This window comes from Pezoporus wallicus, unplaced genomic scaffold, assembly GCF_028554395.1.
Source record: "Pezoporus wallicus isolate ANWC-B61680 ecotype Strahan unplaced genomic scaffold, APGP_CSIRO_Pwel_v1 contig_6789, whole genome shotgun sequence".
Lineage (NCBI taxonomy): Eukaryota > Metazoa > Chordata > Aves > Psittaciformes > Psittacidae > Pezoporus > Pezoporus wallicus.
The window spans coordinates 1,810,673-1,834,635 of NW_026637361.1; the positions used below are offsets into that span (position 1 = coordinate 1,810,673).

At 34.2% G+C, this 23,963-nt stretch overlaps 1 protein-coding gene across 17 annotated transcripts in view; it reads right to left on the reverse strand.

Moving 5' to 3' along the window:
* The window catches only part of C2CD5 (C2 calcium dependent domain containing 5), a 62,950-nt gene that overhangs the window by 25,177 nt on the left and 13,810 nt on the right, over positions 1-23,963 (reverse strand). For 5 of the 17 annotated variants that reach the window (XM_057405201.1, XM_057405199.1, XM_057405203.1 and 2 more), the window contains 6 exons: positions 22,252-22,443; positions 19,738-19,823; positions 18,821-18,853; positions 14,541-14,649; positions 12,691-12,756; positions 1,294-1,408 (listed from right to left, as the gene is read on the reverse strand). In XM_057405201.1, coding sequence (XP_057261184.1) covers positions 1,294-1,408; positions 12,691-12,756; positions 14,541-14,649; positions 18,821-18,853; positions 19,738-19,823; positions 22,252-22,443 — 601 coding nt within the window. Of the gene's footprint in view, positions 1-1,293; positions 1,409-12,690; positions 12,757-14,540; positions 14,650-18,820; positions 18,854-19,737; positions 19,824-22,251; positions 22,444-23,963 lie in introns of those variants that run through there. The other 12 variants (XM_057405210.1, XM_057405208.1, XM_057405212.1 and 9 more) reach the window with 7 other exon arrangements.

Genomic DNA, 23,963 nt, shown 5'->3' on the forward strand with positions numbered 1-23,963 from the left:
AACAAATCTAATATGCAGTACTTAAAAATACTATATTGGAAAAAATATGCAGAAAAGCTTTCCCGCATTGTCTGAAATGACACATGCCTTTTTTATTGTTGTTTCTCTTTCCAGAATAATTTTTCATACATAACATATCTGGCAGACCAGTACTTGCAGAGACTTACTCTTTAACCATGGAATTAAGCTGAACTGGCAAGTAAGCATGGGATATCTAGAACTATTCAGCTGACAATCAAATATTATGCCATTAAATTACTTAACAAAAAATGAAACTGACTGCCCATCTATACTATGTACATTCCCTCTTCATAGCTAAGGTACAAAAAAAAACCAAACCTAAATATTCATGCTTTTTACAAGGAGACTGACAGTGGAATAAACCTTTAATTTTTAGTGCAAGTTCATCCCCCAGCAATGGGAACTTGCACATTGCAATTCTGATGTAAAAATACAAACTTTAATACACCAAGAAAGACAGAACCAGACAAGACAGCATTGGGAAAATGACCCAGCTCTCCAGTTTTCTTACTCTGTTAGCACAAGCACTTGACTTCCAAAATTTAAGCTATATGAAAAAAACAATATATTCAATGGGTTTTGGTTTTTCTCTAAAAAAACAAACAAACAAACAAAAAACCAAAAAAAACCCACACCAAATTTCCAAATCTTTCTCCAAATCTTTTCTGTTTTTCTTTAAGACACTGGAGTGACTACTGCAGAGCTGCAGTTTAACAGTTAAACACTACTGAGGTACTGAAAGACAAAAATAATTGCACATGTTCTAGAAAGAAATAACAGAACATTTACACCCAGAGTAGTCTAGATCTATCAGGCAGCATATTCTCCTTTAACTTACAATTAATACATTCCTACTAACTTGTGCCTTAAGTTTGAAGTTTACAATTTAAGTACTGGTCTGCCAGTTGTCCTCATTAATGAATCTACGATACATACACTTTCAAGAACCGTCTTAACTATTTAGGTAGATTAGTTCTAGAAAACTTCATAGATAAATCAATATTACTACCAAAGCAAATACATCAGTTTGATTTTTCTTGTTTTAATAAAACTTGTAACATTCATTAGAAAAAACTTAAAACCCAATAAAAACCCAAACCAAAACACATTAAAAAAAGCACAATACTGAAATCTCAGAAAGTTACTTTAACAAACTCTCTGAAGTAGGTGTACTATACAAAACAAAAAACTGTGTTGAATCATTTTTAATCCATTGAACAGGAAATAAATTTTCTCTGGCATTTTGAAATTCAAATCATCATCATGATTTACCAAATGCTAGTTGATTCACTGTAGCCCACTACAGCATGACAACCCAATGCTTTGGCATGGGATTTTATTTCTTGTCTGATTTCTGCCCACCATGCATCTCGTGTTTCTGGTTCATCTGAAAGACAAAGTATAAATCAGTTCACTATTCTGCACTATGTCAACATAAAGCTTCATGCAATTCATCTGAAAAGTTGAATTTTTCATATGTAAGAGTTTTTTTGTATCTGGACACTTTCTTTCCTAGCTATCATACTTCAAGCAAACACTTGACAGGGCTTTTTCATGCTTACCAATTTTTTTGTTTATCACCCACATGAATAGCTTCTGACAAATTACTGCATTCTTGTTGCTATCCATATGACAAATAACACCAAAATACTGTAGATACTGTTCCAATCTCTACCCACTTGAAAGCCATACCGTCAGTTCCAACAGCACAAGAGATGCATGTAACTTACAACAAAGCATCACAGATATGCTATAATATCAAAAAAGCAGTAGTAGTAATGAAACAGTATTTGTAGTGATGAAGTTGTATTTCACTTGGGTACACACTTGGTATCTTTGAAATAACCTCAATAGTTTTTCCTGCTGCAAGCAGTTCTCTGTTAATTATATTATCACTAATCAAGCTCACTGCTCTCTATTCCTTATTTCAGCACTTCTAACTTTGAAAAGCCATAGTTATTTGAAACTACTACATTATCAACATTAAGTACAAGATGTATGTTAATTATGTGGTTTCTGATGCCTTTTTGCTTCAGTATGCTGGCAACTGCACCTTCTGTCTCCCCCCCTCAAAACTCTAATAACCTTTACTGTCTTTGACCTTGTACATTAAAATGTTATCTGCTTTTCTTGAATACTACACTAAAAATGAAAAAAAAAAAAAAAAAAAAAAAAAAGAGTGCATAAACTTATTCCAGTAGCAATTCATTTATTTTAACTGTTCGGCAATTAGTTTCCCAGAACTAAAGCTCATCTCACAAGCTTTTTACATACAAAGTCAACGAGTATTGTCATTTACAGTTAAGTTTGCCAACTGTTTCTCCTTTGAAAACGGCTTACCTGTAACAATGAACTTAGTTGAAAACTATATTAATTTTTTATAGATAAAATGGGAAAAACAGAAAGAAACAAAAAGCACTCAGATGCTATGAAGGGCTCTGAACAGATAGATTCTTATATAATTTTCCTGAAATCAATTAAACTTTGCACAGATACCAACTCCGAACCATTGAGATCTCCCTGCTGAATCGTGATTTAAAATATCAATGTCAAAACCTGAGAGTCATTGGGAACCGATTTTGTACTATCAGGAATATTATAAATACAGTGTATGATAACCCTCTATCATACACTAGGTTCTCTGACAACATGACGAACAAAAATGAAACATGCAGATATACACATTTTGAAATTTACTGAAAGAAAAATACTGTACGGCAAGATGCATTCTTTCATGAATTTACCTCAACTTTTCATTTAGAACTGGCATTCCACTTTCTAAAATAATGATCACTTTCTAATTAAAAAAAGAGCACAGAGGTATAAATATTCAGCTATAGCTAACTTCAGATGTTAATACTTGTATACCTCATAGCACCGTACTATCAGCGACTTTGTATGTCCAAACTGAAGTTTATTCCACCTTTGCTTTAAGAAATGAACACTGAACACAAGAAAACCCTACAGTGACAGTTTTTAGGAGGGTTCTCCACAACCAAGACAAAAATATACACATTAACACACAAAACAAACTAGGATTTTCATGAACTGTATCAAACACATTCCATTACATCCAAATTCATCCTCAGCAGGTTTCACTGCATTACTAATAGAATCTTGAGGTACTGCGCTTTGTGGTCTCTCAATGTGAAAACACTGCTTAAACACTCACTGCCTAGGAAAATCAAATGCTTGATATGATACACAGTAATCCCGACTCAGGTGGCTGATAGCAAGGTCTCACACTTTTCAGCTTTCAAATGATGATAATCATGCAGAAATAACCCATCACACCATAGGATTGGGTTTCCCAAGCTCTCTTGTGAGAATACTTGTGGTATACAAAGGGAAGTAGGAGGCAAGATGCCTCTCTTTTGCATGCACATCTCTTCCTGAACAGAGGCTGTGACTGCTGCCACCAGTTAACGGCAGCTGTGGTAGGTGAATGGAACAACTTTGGAAATCTATTTTAAGGCAAAAGCTACCAGATCTGACAAACTAGAGAACTGGATCGGAGATGTGAGACCACAAACACATTTTGCAAATGTTATCACTAACACTTTATGGTAGAATGGATATGGGTCTTGGGAGCAATTCCTCTTTCCTCATCCAATCACGGACAAGAAGATTGCTTATCAGTGTTTACAGCAGAAATGTGTCACTAAAAGGAAAAGTGGTTCACTATGCAGAGCAATTCTTGCTCAAGTAGACTTGATCACAGGCAGCTGGCTATAAACCTTGACTAACAGCCACAATGACTTTTTGTACTTCACAGAAGAACACCTGCAAAGAAGAAGTAACCTTTTTCTGGACATAAAAACAAAAAGCCAATTTTACTAAATCATCACTTTTCTCTTCACACTTTTAGGTACCATTTGGCAAAAACTGTTCCTACTTGTCACCAACGACCTTTCTAGGATAAAAAGTGCAAGAAAATGTAAAGTCATGATGGAGTTGGAAGTGCGAAACAGGTGAAGTGACTGGGCATGAACAGGGAAAGTGCTGTGGAATAAAGAATAAGATTACAAACAAGAATATGACACCAAAGAGGTATGTAGCCACAGTAAAAACTAAAACAGAAAGAAATGTTGAAAGGGAACAGATAAGCTTAAGGGGAACAGAAAAGGTAGAAATAATGACGGGTCCCAAAACCTATGCAAACATTCAACTTTCCATTTAAAGTTTAAAACCAAGTTTCTAGGACAGTTAACACACCTAAATCATCTAAAAGAACGCCGTATCATAACAGAAAGCACATATCAACACTGTCTTGCTAAAACAACATTTGACCCTTTACTCTGCTCAACATCAGAATTAACTATTAACTCGAGTAATATAATGGATACTTTTTTTATTCTTATTAGAGATAATTTTCCAGCCATTGTCTTCAGTGTTATTTAAAAAAAAACCAACTAACAATTCTAATTGTACAACTTAAATAAATTCTATAAGAGTCATGCATAAACAAGTGCTTGTAAAGAAGCCTGGGTCCTCTGCTTAAAACATTTAATCAAGTGGGTTTTTTCTTCCAGAAATAAGCCAAAAATACAGATCAGTATGCTTATACATAAATACTGTACATTCAGTTTACATGAACTTACCTTTGCATATTAAAACGCAAAATGATTGTCTACAATTAAAATCAAACACCACGACATTGCAATAATAAATTGATACAAAACACTGAATGCAGTGCAATGTGTAGCATTCATATTCTTCTGACAATTATTTTCACAAGCAGCCTTTTTTGACACATGAGCCACACAATTTCACACGGGGATGCCACTGTAGCATTTACAAGTTTAGTAAAGCTAAGGATTTACATAAACAATTAGAGGAGTTAGGGAAGCAGGATGGCATGTGTCCAGTACACTCTGTAAGAGTGTCTGTTTGGTTTTTGCTAAGGCAAAAGCTTAAGAACTAAGGGTTTGCAAAGCAGATTCAGCAGACAGTAGCCAGAAACAGTGGGTATTTTGGCGCATGCTTGGATCAGGTGACAGTACAGACTGAAAACTATGGCAGCTCACTGAAATGGTTACAGAAAGTAATGGCCCTGGATTCTAGGTGGAAGCAAAAAGGCAAGCATACATAGCACTCAATCACAAGCTTTTCTAGCAAATCTACTGAGTAGTTTATAGCAAGGTTTATCTAGAACTTTCAGCAAAAAAGTCTGCAAAAGTTACACTGCTCTTATGAGCCCTTTAATGGAAACCAAAGGCTGAGTATTAAACCTACATTGATAGTTTTTTTCTAAATTGGCATGATACTTATAACAAAGTAGAACCAAAGCACACTGTTTCTACAGTTGAAGACTTGAGAAAATGTCAACAGTACAGTATACTATCAAAATAATGCCAAATCAAACCTCCTCCAACTGAAACTTTCCAAATTTAGTAAACAGCTTTACAAGATACAAACAGCACTGTATTTATTTTGTGCCCTAAATCTCCTTTGAGTCAATTCTATCCACTGCCAATTCATCTACTGTTTTCCTTTAAAATATGAGGTGGACCTCTATGAAGCTGTACTGTTGACAACACCCTGTCCAAATCTTTCACCTGGAAATAACCCTATACACTATCTCTACTTTCTGATACATAAGAAGAGACACCTTTACAAGGTTATTTGCTAGAGGTTCACTTCTACAGGGCCTTTCTAGATTTAGCCACAATCTGCATTATGCTAGGTCCATACCGATTCCTTAATACTGCAGAAAAATTAAGAATGGTCTCTTGACTGCAGAAATCATACTTAAGAGTTACTGTGTTGAAGCTGAATCCCTAGATATCCTGAGACAATTACTCTGAAGTAGGAAATGTATGATTAATTTCAATCTATTTTAATATTGTATAAATTAGTAAATATTTTTATTTACAATGTAACATTGAAATGAGGTGGAAAATCATACTATAAAGATTTTCAAAATCTACAATGACTCATTGTTCTGTTGTCTCAGAAATGGCAATGGAGACACCAATAATAGTCTTTCAAGTTCAATCTGAGTCTTTCACTAGGCAAAGCCATTATCCACACCTTCCTTATCCCCTTATTCTTTCATCATCTTCTTTAAAACCTATTAATCTGCTTACACAGAAAGAAGTGTGAGATTTTTTCATAGGTTTATTTGGTGGTTTTGTGTTGGTTTTGGTGGGTTAGGGGGATGTTGGGTTTTTTGCTTTGCTTGCTTATCTTTCTAAAATATGATTAAATAACTGTATAAAAAGTCATATCCCCTTGTCTGTGAAGTTTAAACACAAAATTTGGGTAGCGAGTAACTAAACCTACAACAGACTAACCTAAACTTTGGAATGATTTTCAAAGCCACCCCATCCTTTTTTAAAAAATTACTCTATATTCATCTTTAAGACCAAAAGATGTGAAAATGAAAACATTGCTTACAATACAGAACTGAAGGAAGTAGATTACTGGGATTTATCAAATGAAAACTAAGATACACTAAAACATCAGGAAACAGTGCAACCACACCACCAAAGAGAACAGGTATATTTACTTACTCCTACAAAGCTTAAACTACGGACAAAACATCCAGCCTAGAGAACAATATTTAATCGGTGCTTTTCTGACAGATGAGGTCAGACAGCACATATCCCACTTCTCAAGACTAAAACGCTGAATGAGCAAAAAAGCAGGTTTAAGTTTGGATGTTGACAAAACCCTTAAATTACTGAAGAAATGAATTTACGAACATTTAGGATTAAAACTGCATCCAGCTTTCGCGCATTTACATGGCAGGATATTTTAACTGGCTGATCTTATAAGCTTTATGACCAACATCATTAAACACAAATATTTTATACAGTCTACCGTTACACGGTATCTCTGACATGAACTGATTTAACTTTGTAAATATAAACAGAATGCCCAGATTAAAAACAGAAAGTAACTTCTTGGACTGTCACACTGAAAAAAGCAAACCTCCACTGTTCTACACTTTGTCTATCAGACACCTTGCAAGTTGTATATGTAATCAATCTTAGAAATAAACATACAAGAATCACTTGGACAGACTACAGCATAATTTAATCTTTTCTAAATATTAAAGGTAATCTTTGAGGCAATAGTTTTCCATGAATTGGTTCAACAAAATTTACTACCAATACCAAAAAGCATTATCTACAACCACCATAACAGTAATACATCCTATAATTTATGCTTTTAATCATAGATGAAGGTCTGACAGGAACTGCACAAGCTGCAAAAAAAGTATCATCTCTACACAAACAAACAAAAATCCTGCAATAATACCAAAACTGCAGTAACAGTTTATTTGTATCACAAGGTGGTTTCCTTTAGCTATAAATTAAAGTAACTAAAAAAAAAAAAAAACCAAAACCAAACCAGAATTTTAAGACAAAAGATACTTATAATGTACATATTAAAAATTAAACAGCATTAAATTATTAAGTTAACACCACATTTAAGATTTAAACCTCACCATACTTCCTTAGAATTATAAAAGTTCAAAAGAACTGTCCAGGCATCATAAAATGTCAAATATCAGAAATTAATGCATCACTGCCAGACTTAAATATGTGACTTTGTCACTCCAGCTTTTAATTATTATTTCCATCAGTCATTCATCCTATAATGGTGAAGTCCTCACAGCTTGTTCCTCTAATCATGAGGGGACACTACAATAGATCTAAGGAATCTGTTTTAATTGACCCTATTAAAGTAACAAGGGCACGGTCTATCACTTTGAAGAGCTGCTAGGTAAAACTTACTAAAAGCTTACTATATCTTGTATCTCTCCACTGCTTTGTCATCTTGGCACAAAAAACCACAAGATATTTTAAAACACACCCAGTCTTTAAGGGGTTACTGCGGTTCAGATGACGGCAATAAAGGGGCTACCACACAAAGCTGGAGATGCTAAACTGTAACAAGACAAGTCTGCTTAAACCACATTTTATCTATTTTATAACTGGTATCACAAAATTAACTAAAAGTATCATTCACAGCTTTATACAAGCCAAACTATCTGGAACCTGAAAACAAGCAACAATACTACTAGTTTATCTAACAGAGTCCTTGAAAGAAACACAGAATTTTAAACAAAAGTCATCTCTCAACAAACACGGACAGAAATTCACAGACAAGATTGTTGCTTTCCTGCCAACTGCTATGCAGTCTATCTACCCCGCTGCACAACTGCAGAAACGGGACATTATTATTTTGCACAAAATTATACCGCCTCTGTATTTCCTATTCACTGTTTACACTCCTCAGGCTTTTATTTGCTACATTCACAGAACCTCTGCATTCATTATTTCCATGCACTCACAACCGTTTGTTTCAAGACAAACCAGTCGAAGAAGCCTCTCTAAACTGGATCCAAGGAGCCTTTCCTACAGTGCCTTTGGAGTTCAGGACCTCAATGAGACCACATTAAGAGAGACCAAAACCTTGAAACTTACAAAACCCACTGAAAATATTAGTGCAACAGGTCAAAACCAAATTGCAGTAACAGAACCCAAAGTACAAACTGAACCAGAGAGAAGAATAAAACCACGGTATTTCCTTAAAGAAACATGGCATATCAAGGATCTTCAGTCTCAGCATTTCAAAGGAGAATCTCTTGTGCCTAGTTCAACTCAGATAATGATCTTATCCATTAACATTTAACCAGACTATTTCTATAATACTGTTATGGTCAGTTAGAATTTGTGTTATCTGCCATTTTCCTACAATACTGTCTATAGACATTTTACAGGGACATGTTTATCTGTAATTTAGTTGGGAAGGCATCCTTTCAACTAGAATCATTCTAGTTTTCTTCTAACAATAATATATTTTGAGCCAGACAAGGAGTTCTACACAAGTGTATCTTTGCAACAACAGAATGACATAAGGCTGAAAAAATTCATTTTAATCCACGAAGAAAATTATATCAAGATATCAGTTTCAGCCAAACCCTGTGTTTTTAAATTAGGAAGAGTTATGAGCAAGAAATACAATTTTCTGCAAGATCAAGGTTTTCTCTCTTTTGTACCATCAATCCAAATCCGAACTGCAGTGGTGCAGTAAGCAACAGCTTTATTGGAGCATTTGTGCAGTGAGAAGTCTATGACGGCTTTCACACTGTTGGTTAAATTTCAGGGAAACTTTTAAATCAATATGAACACATTAAATAGCATTACTATTAGGCAAAGAATTCTAAACCAAAGATTTTAAATGCCAAGTTTATTGAGTTACAAACCTCTAACAGAACACAGGAATACTATTCTATACTGATAGTGACCATGACTTACTCAGTTACACAAGTATCTACTCAGAACTTTCCAAAAGAAAAATACTGCACAGTCACAAAGCAAATTATTTAATGAACATAGGGGTGCAACTGCTTCAAAAAAAGGATATTCAAACACCACTCACATTAACAATAAAAAACATTCAGGAACATATACTCTTCTGGGAATTGCAAAAAATAGACTAAAATATTACTGAAAAACATCGCACCCCTTGCTCCGCTCAGAAAAGCTTCTGACAACTGCCTTAACCTCACACTATCGTATCAACACACACTGATGTACATGAAGTCAACCTGGAAATTCTCCAAGAAAAAGCAAGAGGTCAAGCTTAACATGTTGGTTTTTTACTAGTTCCGAACTATAGCCACATCAGACAAAACCAGAAACATTCTGACCTTTCCTACTGCGTTTACAAGTATGCCACATTTACACCCCAGGCAGCAGCATGAAATGTAATTCAGGCCTTCACTGTATGTTTGTGTTTCTGTGAAAGAAAAGCATTCAGTTGCAGAACCAAAACATGTTCAAGCTCTCCTCTTACATTTCCTCATATACAAAAACAAGAGTTCTGGAGAATTTCAACACTCCCACAGCAACTCCTGTGCTCCTTGGGTATCATACAAGATCCTTAGGATTTTTCTTAATCTTTTTCTCCTTCCTATTTCTAACTACTGGAGCTCAAGAATCACTCCTGAAGCAGCTCCCTCAATAAGGAATTTAAAAGTGCAATTATGTGATAACACTGCATATGTTGGTGCTATGAAACAGATATATGCAAAAGCAGTCTACTCAGCAAGTTCCTTGCACTTCTTAAGGAACCTTGAACATCAGAGGAAAATTTTAACAAAGACCCTGTCTCCTGGATCGGGGACTCCTTTCATGTTTCCATATTTATAGTACATCTTCAACATCTTTTTTCAGAGACAGCATCAGTGTATTTCCTCCACTTTACTATATACCCTCTTTTCTACTTTCATTTTTCAGAATCATCTCAATCATCACCTTTTTTGTAATTTTAAAAGCATTTGAACAATTTTGTCATTGAACTATAATTCACAGACGTTTTAGTAGCTTGTTTTCCATTCATGAAACAGTCTTTAATTCCACGTTTGATTTTCAAGTATTTTTAAATCTTTTACTTTTCACCATGAGCAGATGGTCCTGGTACATCTTACAAACTTAATTAAATAAACCTCCTTGCCATTGGCAAAAAAAGAAATATCCTTCTATGCTACTATGCAGGTTACTAGGAAGGCTTAAACAAAGCCTGAATATTTTCAAAAAGGAAAATAATTTTAGCTTACTTATGGCTGTGATTACGTTCTTGTGAGTGTAAGCATAATGTAAAGATGTAGTATTATTTTCCTTAAGCTGTATATATCCTTGTTCTCCTTAAGGCCAAGTATCAGCCAGCAATGACAGAGCTGGCAACAAGCTCTAGAAGGTAGAGATTAATAAAAATTTTCTCCTTTGGTTTCTCAGTGATGACAGATCTGCACAGCATATTCATTATTCCAATCTAAGACAGAGTTAACTTGTATGTAATCTGCAACTCTACTATACATCACACACCATATGTGACAACTGATGGAAGACAACAGTCTTCCTCCTTTCTTCTTCATTCAGCCAACATACCTAGCTCTGAAAAGAAACATACTTCCAGGAATATAAGCATAACCTGCTCAGTCCCTAACCAGTAGGATTAATCAAGACTGTTACTACAGAGCTGCTGATACCCATCAAGGTTGCAGAAATACAGACCTCATCAGCAAGATGTTAACTCCAAAATTACTGTTGGGTTTAAACCTCCCTACTACAACATTTTTGGGAAACAAACACCTCTGGGTATAATATATTTGCCTTATTTTTTCTGTCATTTCTAAAGAATTTAGGGTACTGTTTTGGTTATTCTATTGAAAAATGAACTCCTGCCTTCCCCTTACCTTCCTAGGCTTACATTTCTGAATCACTTTCTAGCCTAACTCAATATATGTTTAGTGACTGCACATATCTCACTCCATTATTCTAATAAAACTCTTCCACAGTAACATCCTACTAAACACTATCTCAAAGAAGCAACAATTAATTTGAACTTTTCATGGCAGCATACGAGACAAAAATATTTTTGGTGCATTTTTAACACCTTGATTCAGACTATGCTGAACCAGTAACAGATCTGAGAATTTCATAATACTAGTTTCATACAGAAAGTAAAATTAATTTTAAAATATTATCACTTTAGTACAAGCAAATAAAACTAGCAAAACCAGAAATCTTCATAATTATAATGTTACAGGATAGTTATTGCAGCAAGAAACAAGGATACCTGGAAATTCAAACTGAAGTTTAGAGCAGGACACAGAGCTGCACTGCAACAGGGAAGTACCAAGAAGGAAAGTTTGTTTCAAGTGGAAACAAACTCCCACAGGTCAGCTTTATACCTTTCTACCCTACCAGCTTTAAAAACATTGACTATTGGCAAGGTCTGCTAGTTTGGGTATTATAGAGAAGTTATGCCTGCCTTTCTTCTAAAGCATGTTATGTTTCCGGAGGAAAAGGGGGGTGGGGGTAAGTCTTTATTTCACCCCCTAACAGGCCAGTACTGTATGTAGCTTTTCAGTAGACTGCCTCATCATCTCATCCATTATTCTCTGCGCCACTCTATAAGGAAGTTATACACTTTGATCCCTAAAACTGCATAAAAAATAGACTATTGGGGCTTTTTTTTCAAGTTAGGTGTTAAAGTGATTAAAAAGTTCAAATAATTATGCTTTAATACCTGAAAGCTGATTGCATTTTACAATACAAGATTTATGAACCAACCAATCCTGGATGATATACTATACTTTCTCTTTAAATTTATAGTCTTCATCATCTATTTTCCATTCTCTCAGACAATTTTTATATCTATTATTTAGAACAAACACATCCATCAATTTCCTGAAATTAACAGTACAACCACTGTTGAAGAAAGTGTAAGCTCACGCAAAACAAAACAAAACTCACCAATAACCCCCTACCCTCAAAGTAACCAACAAAAAAAAAAAAAAAAACAAAAAAAGAAATTCACACCTGGTATTATCCCAGTTTTATAAAGAACTCTTTCCCTAAATTATTTGCTTCATGGACGCTGAGCTGAAAGCGACTACAAAATAATCAGTGAACATTCAGCTTTCCAGATTGATATTATTCTTAGCAGTACTACTTTATACTAAAACAATGTTTTGCAATTTTTAAGAAAGCCTTTAACAACATTAAAACAAGACATTTAGGCATCTGATGATTAAACATTTAAATTTGAAGCATTAACCTAAATACCCTACAGCATTTCTAAGAACTTCACTGAGCTGCCATAATTTCTGTCAGCATATGTAGTACTGAATGACTAGTAAAATACCTGAATTGAAACTATTCCAGTCTAGCAGTTTGTATGATCTTGTGTTACCCATAATTCCGACAAAGGCTGAGTTCAAAACAGCAAATTAGTAGATCAGTTATAGGAGCAGAATAGTGAAAAAAAACTACCAACAAGAACACAATTGACAACACCACTCCACAGGAACTGGAAAGACACAGACAGCAGAGTTAATAAGAGGCTGAAATAGAAAGGGAAAAAAGGAGCATGCTATAGCAATCTAGCAGTAGGCGTGATCAAAGTGTACAGTATATAGCAATTATTGTCTTATCAATACTTCTCGATCCACCTTCAAAAGTTCTTTCCTTTGCTACATTTTCCTGTTTGCCAGTTTGTTTCCTTTACCATTTTACAGAATTATTTGACTTAATATTTCATCACAGCATCAGAATTCCTTTTTTCTGCTTCTTCACCTTCCCTCCCACAGCCATGTGCCTTCATTTCCCCTTTTGTTTTCATTGTTTTGCAATATACTGAGTTCAAAGTATCATGCATCTTACATTCACTTGTCAGGAGCAATCTACAAGTCCCGCAAAAACACTGCAAGGAGCCACTTAGTTGTGCAAATATGCATCTCTACCTTCTCTTATTTCTTATCCTGCCTTCAGTCAGTTGGTAAAAATAAAGAAGTGCATAATGCAAGAAATTAGTTTTAAAAATGTCTGAGCAAAACTGATTTGACATAAATAAGTTTACCACACAGTAAATTTTGCACATAAATGACCCATATCAGAAATCTGTCGAAAATACAGAAGCCTAAGGCAATTTTGTGGCAAAGAAAGGGAGGACTTGCATATAATTTATACTTTGACATTCCTTTTAATCTTCTCTCCAGACTGTGGAAATAGATCTTAAAAATCAGGAGGAAAGAAGGAGGAGGGGAAGAACAATACTGTGTACTCATATGCTTCAAAAAAAAATCACTTAAAGTAGGTTTTTTAATTCACATTAAATCTCAGACTTTATTTCATGTTGCCAGTTTACTGGATCTTTAAATCAACAAAAATCTACCTGCTTGCAAGATTACTTGCCTTGGGCCACAGGAAGAAGAAATAAAATGAAAAATAATAAAAAAAATATATTTGTTTGTTTCAATTGCTTTTAAAGATGCATTTGCACAAACTTTGTTTATTACTCCTGACTAGTGCATGCAAAACCACTACAGGTGCTATTTTTTACTCTGAATTTTTGAGTGCACTGTTAATTCCAACCTTTTACAAAGTATTCCTTGGCTTGTCTCAGCAAACATAACAACAAAGTCTTCAAAGTCAAGTCACTTAATTCTGCTGTCAGAACTAGGACATGCAAAATATACATGCTCCAGTACTGGAGTTCCAAGTAAATATTAAATAAAAATCTCAAAATACTATTCAGTATATGCTTCTAAGAACAGAAACAAAGCTGTAAAGGTTTTATAAAAAGAGATTAAAAACACATTCAGCTTAATTTTAGTCATTAACCCTTAAGAATTTCAAGGACCTGAAAATCAGCAAACATTCATAGTTAAGATTTAGTATTTCATCTTACTTGTGTTTGAATGGAAACCTGCTGTTTAATATTAAAACTTGATGCAAAAAAAATATTAAACCTTCAATAATTCAAAGACTGTTTTTAGTGCAAAGTTACTGGATTCAAAGTTCGTCATTATTTCATTAACTCGAAATATCTCACTGAAAACATACCCTCTGAGTGACTATTATTTTTCAAGCTTAAACTGTCTGAAAAATATTGCTTTTCAATATATATTGTTCAAATACATTTTAGATATAGATAAAGTACATGATCATTACGACTGGAACTTGGGCAAGGAAGTTATTCTTGTGTTAACATACCAGGATTGTGAATGCGATCCAGGAGCTTCACAGACCGTGCACTGACAACACCACCGACGTGGACAAGAAAGCCTGGTGGAAAGGTCGTCAAGGTAAAAAATGGAAATTCCTGTTATGATTAAAAACAAACATCAAATGACTGCTTACCAACCACTGCAGATTGCCAACAAACATGCAGTGAATTGATAACTTCCCTGAAATACAAGCAAAGCAGTTACATTATGCCAAATGTCCTTCAGGCTTACTAAGCGCTATGTAACCACATGTCTTCACGTACCCATAGTATAATAAAAGCAGAGATATTATACACTGTAAAAATACTTTTCCCCCATAGAGTTGTATCTAGCACAATATTAACAAATAATCAAAACTTTACACATTTTGTTAGCAAAGCCTCTATTGGTCCACTTTTAGGATGGCAGCTAAACAACATAATTCTACTTTCATTAACTAATACAAAACAAGAAACATTGTTCTCAATTTTTTAGGTCTCATTGTTACAACTGACTGCAGTTTGATTCTGAAGCACAGAATAGAACAAACTGTTGTCTTGCAAGAATGATGTCTTATTACAGGAAAACGCACCTGCTCTGCTGCTGTCTAAACTTTAAATTTAACAAGTAAATATCTAACTTCTGGAATAAAGCATAAGTCTTCAAAATACAATTAAGTTCTTAAACTAAGGAAATATACTTCCAATTCATTTGCATAAATTAGTTTTTACTAATTCATAATTAAAATGAAAAACTAAGAAGTTTCAGCAACTACTCAAAAATGTAGTTCGTACAAGAGGCAAAGTAATTTTTCATGACACACATGATGAAATAAAACAGACATATTCGAAAGAGTTGAACCTCAAACTCGAAGATTTAATTTTCTACAGGGACCTTCTATGGAAGGTCTAATAAGCACACTCATGGGGGAAAGGTAATAGATCTATGTTCAGCAATTCTAAATGCACAGAGGCAAAAAAAGAAAAATCAAAGTCATGCAATCATTGTTTGTATAGTCTTTGCAATTGGTCAAAAGGAAAAAATAAGCACCATAATTTCATATGGGAGAAAGTATAGTATAGATTTCTTTCTCACATACTTGAAGCACTTGCAACAGTACAGTTCAGTTGAGCTTCTACCTAAACAGTATACATGCTGCAGATTAAATGAGAATCACTGTTCTTCCAGCAATACATGGCATGAAAAGTCCTCGTAAACTAAAGTCCAGTGTAGATTTCAAAAAATTAATACTTCAGAATTCTTACTATTAGAACTCATGTAACTTTTAAGAGGTCCTACAGATCTCAAGTTTGAAAATGCAGCACAGCTGCACTTTGTTAGAACCCTCTTTCACTGCGGCTCTGTAATACAATCTGTTCAGTGATTCACAAGTATACTGATAACACTTGTGCCTGTATAATTCCATGACACTCATTCTGCCTAACTTATGTTTAAATATATAACATACATGTTTGCTGTCCCTTGAATATAGTTATTCTACACTGATATTAAAAATAAAAACCTTTCCAAGAACTACAGAAATCAATAAAAATTCTACTGCATATGCCACCTACATAAATTCCATTAAGCCTGTATTTTATAGATACATGTACACTCACACTTACATTGTGCTAAAGCAGTACATAGTGAACAAAGTCAACAACCGTGCTCTAAAGCACAAGCAAATCCGATGCTTTTTAATCTATATAGAGATTAAAAGTTACTTTCATTTTGTTCATTTTCATAAGGCTGTGTAGTGCAAGTAATTTTAATATGTTCAGACTTCCACTCTGCCTGATTTCCTACGCTACAAACTGGAATAAAATTTTAAGGTAATAACATGGTTTTATTTCAATCAACATATTGATACTTGCAAATCTGTATTATGATACATGCTAAAATCAGACCTCTGCCCTATCAGTCAATTCCAGCCACAGACAACTCTGGGTAACTGACTCACTGAACCATTCTGATACGCTCTGATTCCATTAACAATGTCTCATTCATTCTGATGCAGATCATCATAATATGGTTTTTTCCTTTTTTCTTTTTTAAGCTCATTTGGAGGCTTTGGGGGTTTTATTATTATTCTATTACTCAAACACAAGTTCCAGCCTCAATTGCATGTGGTAATCTGTAATACTTCAAAATCATAAAGCTATACTTACATGGAAAACAAAGATTCCTAGAAGCCAAATGCAGTGTTTAAGCATTACAAATCTCCCGTATTACTGCAATTTGCAAAAGACTATCTTTACATCATGGTGATGCAAGAACAGAGTATTTCTGTGTGCCAGAAGACACAATGATCCTAAAGTTTCCAAGCTACTATGGTTGGTCATTTTAATACCAATTCACTATGCCATGTCAACCACTGACTGCACTGACCCTTAAAGAATTGTCACTGGTTTAATCCTTGCAACTACGTAGATTTTACAAGTAGCATTTGGAGAAAGTCTGATAAGGTTACGATAAAATCCTCATAAATATTTGTTTAGTACAGTGTTTAAAAAAATTTGTGCATACGCATACATGTATTGCTAGTATTATTTTTTTAACTTCATTACATACAAAGTCACACAAAATAATGAAAAAGCACATGGAACAAGGCTACACACACACATAACATTTGGTGTTAGTGGCAGCTGAAGCAATTCTCATGTTCCCTTCCAGCCATTCACTCATTCCCATCGTTGTACCACTCCCTCAGGTAACGCTCAAAATGCTTAGGTATGTTCATAAAGCTTTCTAGGCTGAACCAGAATAAGGAACTGGTCCATTGTTAATTTCCTGGTTGAATTATTTTTATTCTAAGCACATTTACTGTGCCATCTCACAAGGTGGTCAAACAATCTTAGAATTTTTCTTCAACTGAACTGAGGGGATGGGCTGGAAAGAACGTTGCTTAAGTCAGCATTTCAGCCAAAAGAGCAACACAGAGAACTGCACTCAACACAAGAGTTATCTGACAACGCTCTTCAGGTGAAGATCAACAGATCTCCATTTTGAAAAAGCAGCAGTAAAGATCTCTCAAGCACTTGCAGAATGCAGATGTGGAGGAATAAAAATTGTCCAAGTTGAGATCAACAGACACATAAAACACCACCAAGAGCAGCATTTGGCCATTTCTACCAAAACACAGGATAATTTTTGTATGAGTAAAGTAAGCTCATTTCCCACTGATGGAAATACAGCATATACATTTATAGATAAAAATATACACAAAGATAGCTGCGCTATCATTACACTTGCTATCAACAGGCATTGCTAAAAATATAGTAATGTACAACATAAGATGTTTGTGAGTTTTCCACAGCTAATGTATTTTTCCAGAAGAAATCAAGTAATATTACCCTTCCAACAAAATCTGTTCTGGTCTGCAATTAGGGTTATTTAAGTAACACATTAAAACCACATCTGATTAAACAATACCACATACCCAAATAAACTCAACTGAGACTCAAAAGAACTTAATGCATGTCAAAATACATATTTAATTTATGCCTTTTTTTCCCCCAAATGAGTGCTACCCAAACCCAGGCAAGTAATTACACTGCACTTACTATTTATGCGCATGGTACTAAATGAGACAAAATAACTTGGGTTATTCATTCTAGTTAAGTAATTCAACCTTAAGGTAACCATATGAGTTAATCGTAGCAAAAAAAAAAAAACCCCACCCAGTAAGTTTTCAGAAAGCCAGTATGAACACGTTTAATCCATTAACAGTCCATATGCTTTGCTACATCATCATCAATAACTGACTCAGTATGTTTCCCTCCCATTTTACAGCATTTTTTTTCCTACTAGACAATATACAGCCCTTATCAAAACAACGTGCAAACAATTCAAGCTGTAAAAGTACAGTAAGTGCTCTTTATTTATAAATTGTTTTTAAAAAGCTTCCTAAGGAAATAACAGATCAGCCATGAAATGCCTGCAATGGTAGCAAAAATCAAAGGTAAACAGAGAAAAGCCTCTTTTTTAAAGCAGTTTTTTCAAACTAAAACATTTAAAAGCAGAAAGCCATGGATCTGTATTTAAACTAAAAATTTAACCAAAATGTATCAGCATGCAAAACAGTAACTAAGGAAAAATATGCCGATCTGATAAATGCTCCCCAAAACAACAGAATATGAAAGAATCTTGCATAAACAAGTTTACAGAGAAATCTGCAAAACTTGGGGGGGGGGGGGGGGGGGGGGGGGGAGGGTCAAATAATTGTTTAGAAATCCTCAAGACAAGAAAAAAGGGCTACAAAGAGTCACGCAATGTTTTGGAACATACCCGCCTTCTACAGAACCTATGAGGCGATCCTCCCTTAGCAACGGGTAACACAAAAAATGAGAAGAGAATCATCCACTTAAAATAGTAGCTATTCACTTACATTTCACAGATGCAGCTGACCTTGTTTTCAACAAACATACATGTTTCTACGCAAGTAGTTCAGGTAGTCAGAAATTATAAACTAGAATTTATTTCTGAATAGCAAAACAGTCACATTTCTTCCTTCAAGAATATAACACCACTAACAACATTTTGACAAAAGCAGCATATAAAGTTGCAAGGACTCATTCCAAATTTAAATAAAAAATGAAAACCACTTTTTTTTATTACATAGTCTATTCAGCACAATAACAGATGGCATTTTTAGTCTAATAGAGGTTCTTCAAAAAGCTGTAAATCTATACAGCCCTTTTATTGCTTGGAAAGTGATTCAGGTTTGTTTACTATTTTTAAAGGCTACACACACCATTTCATGTAATAGAACTGAGACTATATTATGCATCAACTCCATTTTTCAAACTAAAAATTTTTGCAATTATAGATGTGATATTCACATTGTTTAAATCTATTGCAAGATTTGGCTTCTGTAAAAACTAAATACATAACGGTGAAATATTAAACTTGCACATGCATTAGTAACTTACAGAGACTAAATAGTAATTTTTGCAATAACTGCTTCTTCCAGCACCAGTACTGTGGACATTTCAGTTACTTGCTCCACTTTTATTAATGCTTTAGCAATATGTTAAAATTTAAATAATTTGTGTATAAAAGGGCTATTAAATGTTCAACATTAGCAAAAAATTCTCAGACTTAAAAATTACACATAATTTTAAACAGAAACAGGAAACATTTAACTTACTACAACCTAAATTTTCACTTTAGTAGATCAGAAACAGAAGTAGAAAATGCCTTACCCTTTGTTCCAGAGCTGACTGAGTCTGTTGCCTTAAAAGAGTTTTAAATGGCCCCCCTTCTTTTCCAGCACTCCCACTGCCCATTCCTGAAGAGTATTAGTACAAATGACATTCAAAGAAATATATATTATTATTTGTAATAAAACTTTTAATTAAAAATATATAAAATAGTCACTGTGAACAGTCAAATTATCCCCATAATTTTAATTATCATGAAAAATAAATGCTGAGCATCATAGTTTAATTTGGGGTTGGGGGTGTTCTGGGGGTTAGTTTTCATATGACTAGCAGCAATTTTTTAGCATCTGGACAAACCCCCGCTGATCCAAGATCTTTTTCTGCTGTCAACCTGAATTAAAAAAAAAAAAAAACAAAACCAAACAAAACTTAAAAATATAAAAACTTATCTGGGCTTGCAATTCTTTCCTGTATCATACAAATGTGTTTTTTTTGTGAGATTTTTGCATATGATTTCAATACAGATGTGCCTTCTCCGCTTTTCACAAGAAGTTTTTACATAATTAGATTTTGAACCTTTATCAAAAAGGGCTGCAAAATCACCATTAATTCCACACTGTTGAATAATGCCTCTCTGCCAGATTAATCTGTTGTCAAGTATCTCTCTACTATCATACAGTAAAAGAAAAAACAAACAAAAAAAAACAGTAATCAAAATCTGGCTGAGAGTTTCAGAGAAACCAAAACAACTTTCCTAATCACTGGAAGGAGACTGTACTCATATATACAGCAGTTGCTGTATAACACATGACTGGGATCAAAAACAAAATTGCAAAGGCAGTGTACATCCTTTGACTTCAAATATAAACCCTGGAAAAATTACCAATTATTTTTATTTTCTTTAAAATCTATGTATTGAAATAGTCACTCATTTGATCCATTCAAATGACTTAAGGACTACTGCTCAGCATTTAAAACTGCCACACTTTGATTACTGTATTTGCACACACATAACTTGCAGATTATCCACAAATTGAAATAAGAAATAAACTCCAATTTTGTATATCATGGGCAATTATCTCTATTCTTCTTTCATACGCTTTACTCTCACCCCTACAGTACAGGAGCTTTTCTGAAGGGATGGGAAGTTTATGATACACACAAGTATCCTTGCTACTGAATCACCTGTTATCAAGGAACTGTACTCTTAAGTATAGTTCCTTTGGAGTGCTGAGATACGGGTTATATGTATGACAGTAAGTTATTTGCTCTATGGTAGAAATCACAAAATGAAAAACTAAACACATACCAAGATCGTGTTTTTCCTAAAGTAAACACAATGCTGGTGAATCAGGTTTTCTTGGTACTATTTCATGCCTAAAAATAGACTATCACTTCTTCTATCTAAACCCATCAGTGCTAGCTTGACAAAGCAAAAATAAACACCTAAGTTGCATAGGAAAGCACAGGATAAAGAACAAAAAAGTGTCAAAGCAGAATGAATTAAAACACCACAGTGCAAACAGTTATGAATGTAGCATAGATTTTCTTTTCTTTTACAGAATTTATAACTAATTTAACGTAACAATTCCTTGCTAGTTTCCTTTTCCTTCTGATCAAGCATTTAATAAACGTGTATGAGACTGTCCATATACATCAGAATACAGTTATTTCTCTTAACCAAAGACTGGGAGATCTGGAAACAATACAAGACTTATTACTGTATGTTTAATTCATTCGTAACTTTTTAAAAAATTACTAGGCTACCATTACCATATATTCATATGTAAAAATACTACAATTTTCAACAAATATTTTTAGCTGTTCTTGGATAAGGAAACAAAAAATATTAGTAGCTGTATAGTCCCATCAAAAAAGATTAAATTGCTGTTACTATTTGACATTGGTTCTAAACATTGTCAGGGACTATACAATTTAAAGACAGACAAACACAGCATAGATACTGGACATAAAACAAACTCAAAAAATACAAACTGATAAAAATAAATTTCTACAGAAAAAAGCAGTAATATCAACTATTTAATTTAAATCTATGAAAATAATGTATGTCAGTGAAATGGAAAAGGAGGCAGTACAAATAAAAAGTTTGGACAGGCTTTATTGAAAAAAATTAATTTAAAGAGCAAAGTTGCTAGCTACCTGATTGCTATTATTTCAATAAAGAATGAATGAATGAATGAGCAAGTACTTGTTCCATGCAAAATATAGGAACAACAAAGTGAAGAGAATGAGAGAATGTTAAAAATGGCAATTATTTTAGTCCAATTACCAAAGAGAATTCTTCAAGGATAAAGGAGAAAAGTCTGTAGTATAAACTATGTATGTTTCAAATCCTGTAAGAAGCTCTGAAGCTACTTCAAGCTTTTGGGGCAGAGGTGAGAGATGGTATGAATAGTCATGTAGCCAGCAGTTTTTAGAGGCTAACTGAAAAAAAACACAGGGTTATAGAAGGCTCTGTGTTAAATGCCCCTATATCAAGTAACAACAACATTTTCTTAAAGGTTTGTTTAAAAGGCCATAATAGATTGATCCTACCAGAAGCAGCCAGAAGCAGCTCTTCAGTGAAAGAAACACTTTTCCTCAGAACAACTGGGCTGACATGGCTAGAGTGTAGAGGGTTAACGCTAGACCCCGAGAGGAGACAGGACTTTTTAAGATGTGGGGAATCACAAGAGAGTGTAGGGGAGCTGGGAAACAGGAAAATCCTAGGTCCCTGTGGGGAAGGTGCTGTGGAGGAAAGTAATAGAGACAAAGAGATGTAGGTTCAGAAGATGACTAAAGAAACAGATGAAAGAAATCAAAATGAAGCTTTTTTTCTCAAAATGAACTAGCACTTACTGCTAAATTATTTCTCAACATATAAAGAAATGGAATGACAATACAGCTTGACAATGTGAATAAGAAGCATGTTTTTTTAAAGCATGACCTAATTACCTTTATTTTTTAATTTTTTTTTTAAAGCTATGGTAATCTAATACATATTTCAAATTTCATACAAAATTTGATAATAAAATACCATGGAGTAAGGGCTAAATAACAGTGTCTTCTCATACACTTAATCTGATTAATTATTTAGGTATAAAAAGTTAATTTTTCAGAAGTCATGGATTTGTTTTATGACTTTTAAAAGTCACGTATCTTGTAGAATTGTAAGTTCCCATTAAGAAAAGGAGTTCCCACCTTCTCAATTTCCTCCATACATATACTATGTCACATTAAAATGTATTACCTGATTTAAAATGTCATGCTTTTTGTCAGCCTGATACTCCCCTAGTCTGCAGTGGCATAAAATAAATCACTTCACTGAAGAAATCTAACTTCAAACAAAAACAAGCTTTCTCAGCACAAAATAAACTCCCCTCATATTCAGGCCAGATATAGACCAAAATGGGTGAGAGAATCACAATTCTATTTTATAAAAGACATTAAGGTAATATTCTCCTCATCTGGAGCTACTGAAAACTAGATGCTTATGCAGATGCAAGTTTCAGACTCCTCTATTTAGTTATTCATATTGTGGTATCTGGACTCTTTTTCCAGGTTAGTCTCCATCTCAAAAACATGAACACACTAGCTACCTGGCAGAAATAAGGAGGGTCATAATGTACATCAGAAAATACTTCTCACATCAGCCATTCTGGGTAATGGGTACCACGAATCTGATAATATTTACTGTGTCATATGACATGTTTGCATTTATTATGTTTTTTTAAACACTTACATCACCAACTTTCACACTGAAATATTCCAACCCAGCAATGGTCTTAGGAAATTAAAACAGAAGACCAAACATATACAGTGAATTGTTAAAAACCAACATACTGATTTTAGTATGTTACAGAGTTATCTTCTGCACATCACCGAATTTTTGGTAAAGCATAAACAAAACAACTCAAGACACACTGTCCTTTTAAGCTAGTAAGATTTACAATCTAGTATGTCACACCAAGATACAGAATTTTAAATGCAACCAGTAAATCCTCTTCAGGTAAGCCTCAGTAGCATAGTTAAAAGCTGCTAAAATGACAGTGCTAGTAAGCAAAAGTATGTAGCCACTGTTAGCTTTAATGCTAAAAAGATAGCAAAAATAAAAATCCTTATATACTTGAAAAATCCCTAAAAATAAGAGGTACAAAATACACAATCTGTTTCAGTTCTGAACAAAGAGACTCGAGATGAAAAGGCCAAGGGCCCCATCCACCTACGTAACAGTGCCAGGAATGATACAAGGTTGCTGCTTTAAAAAT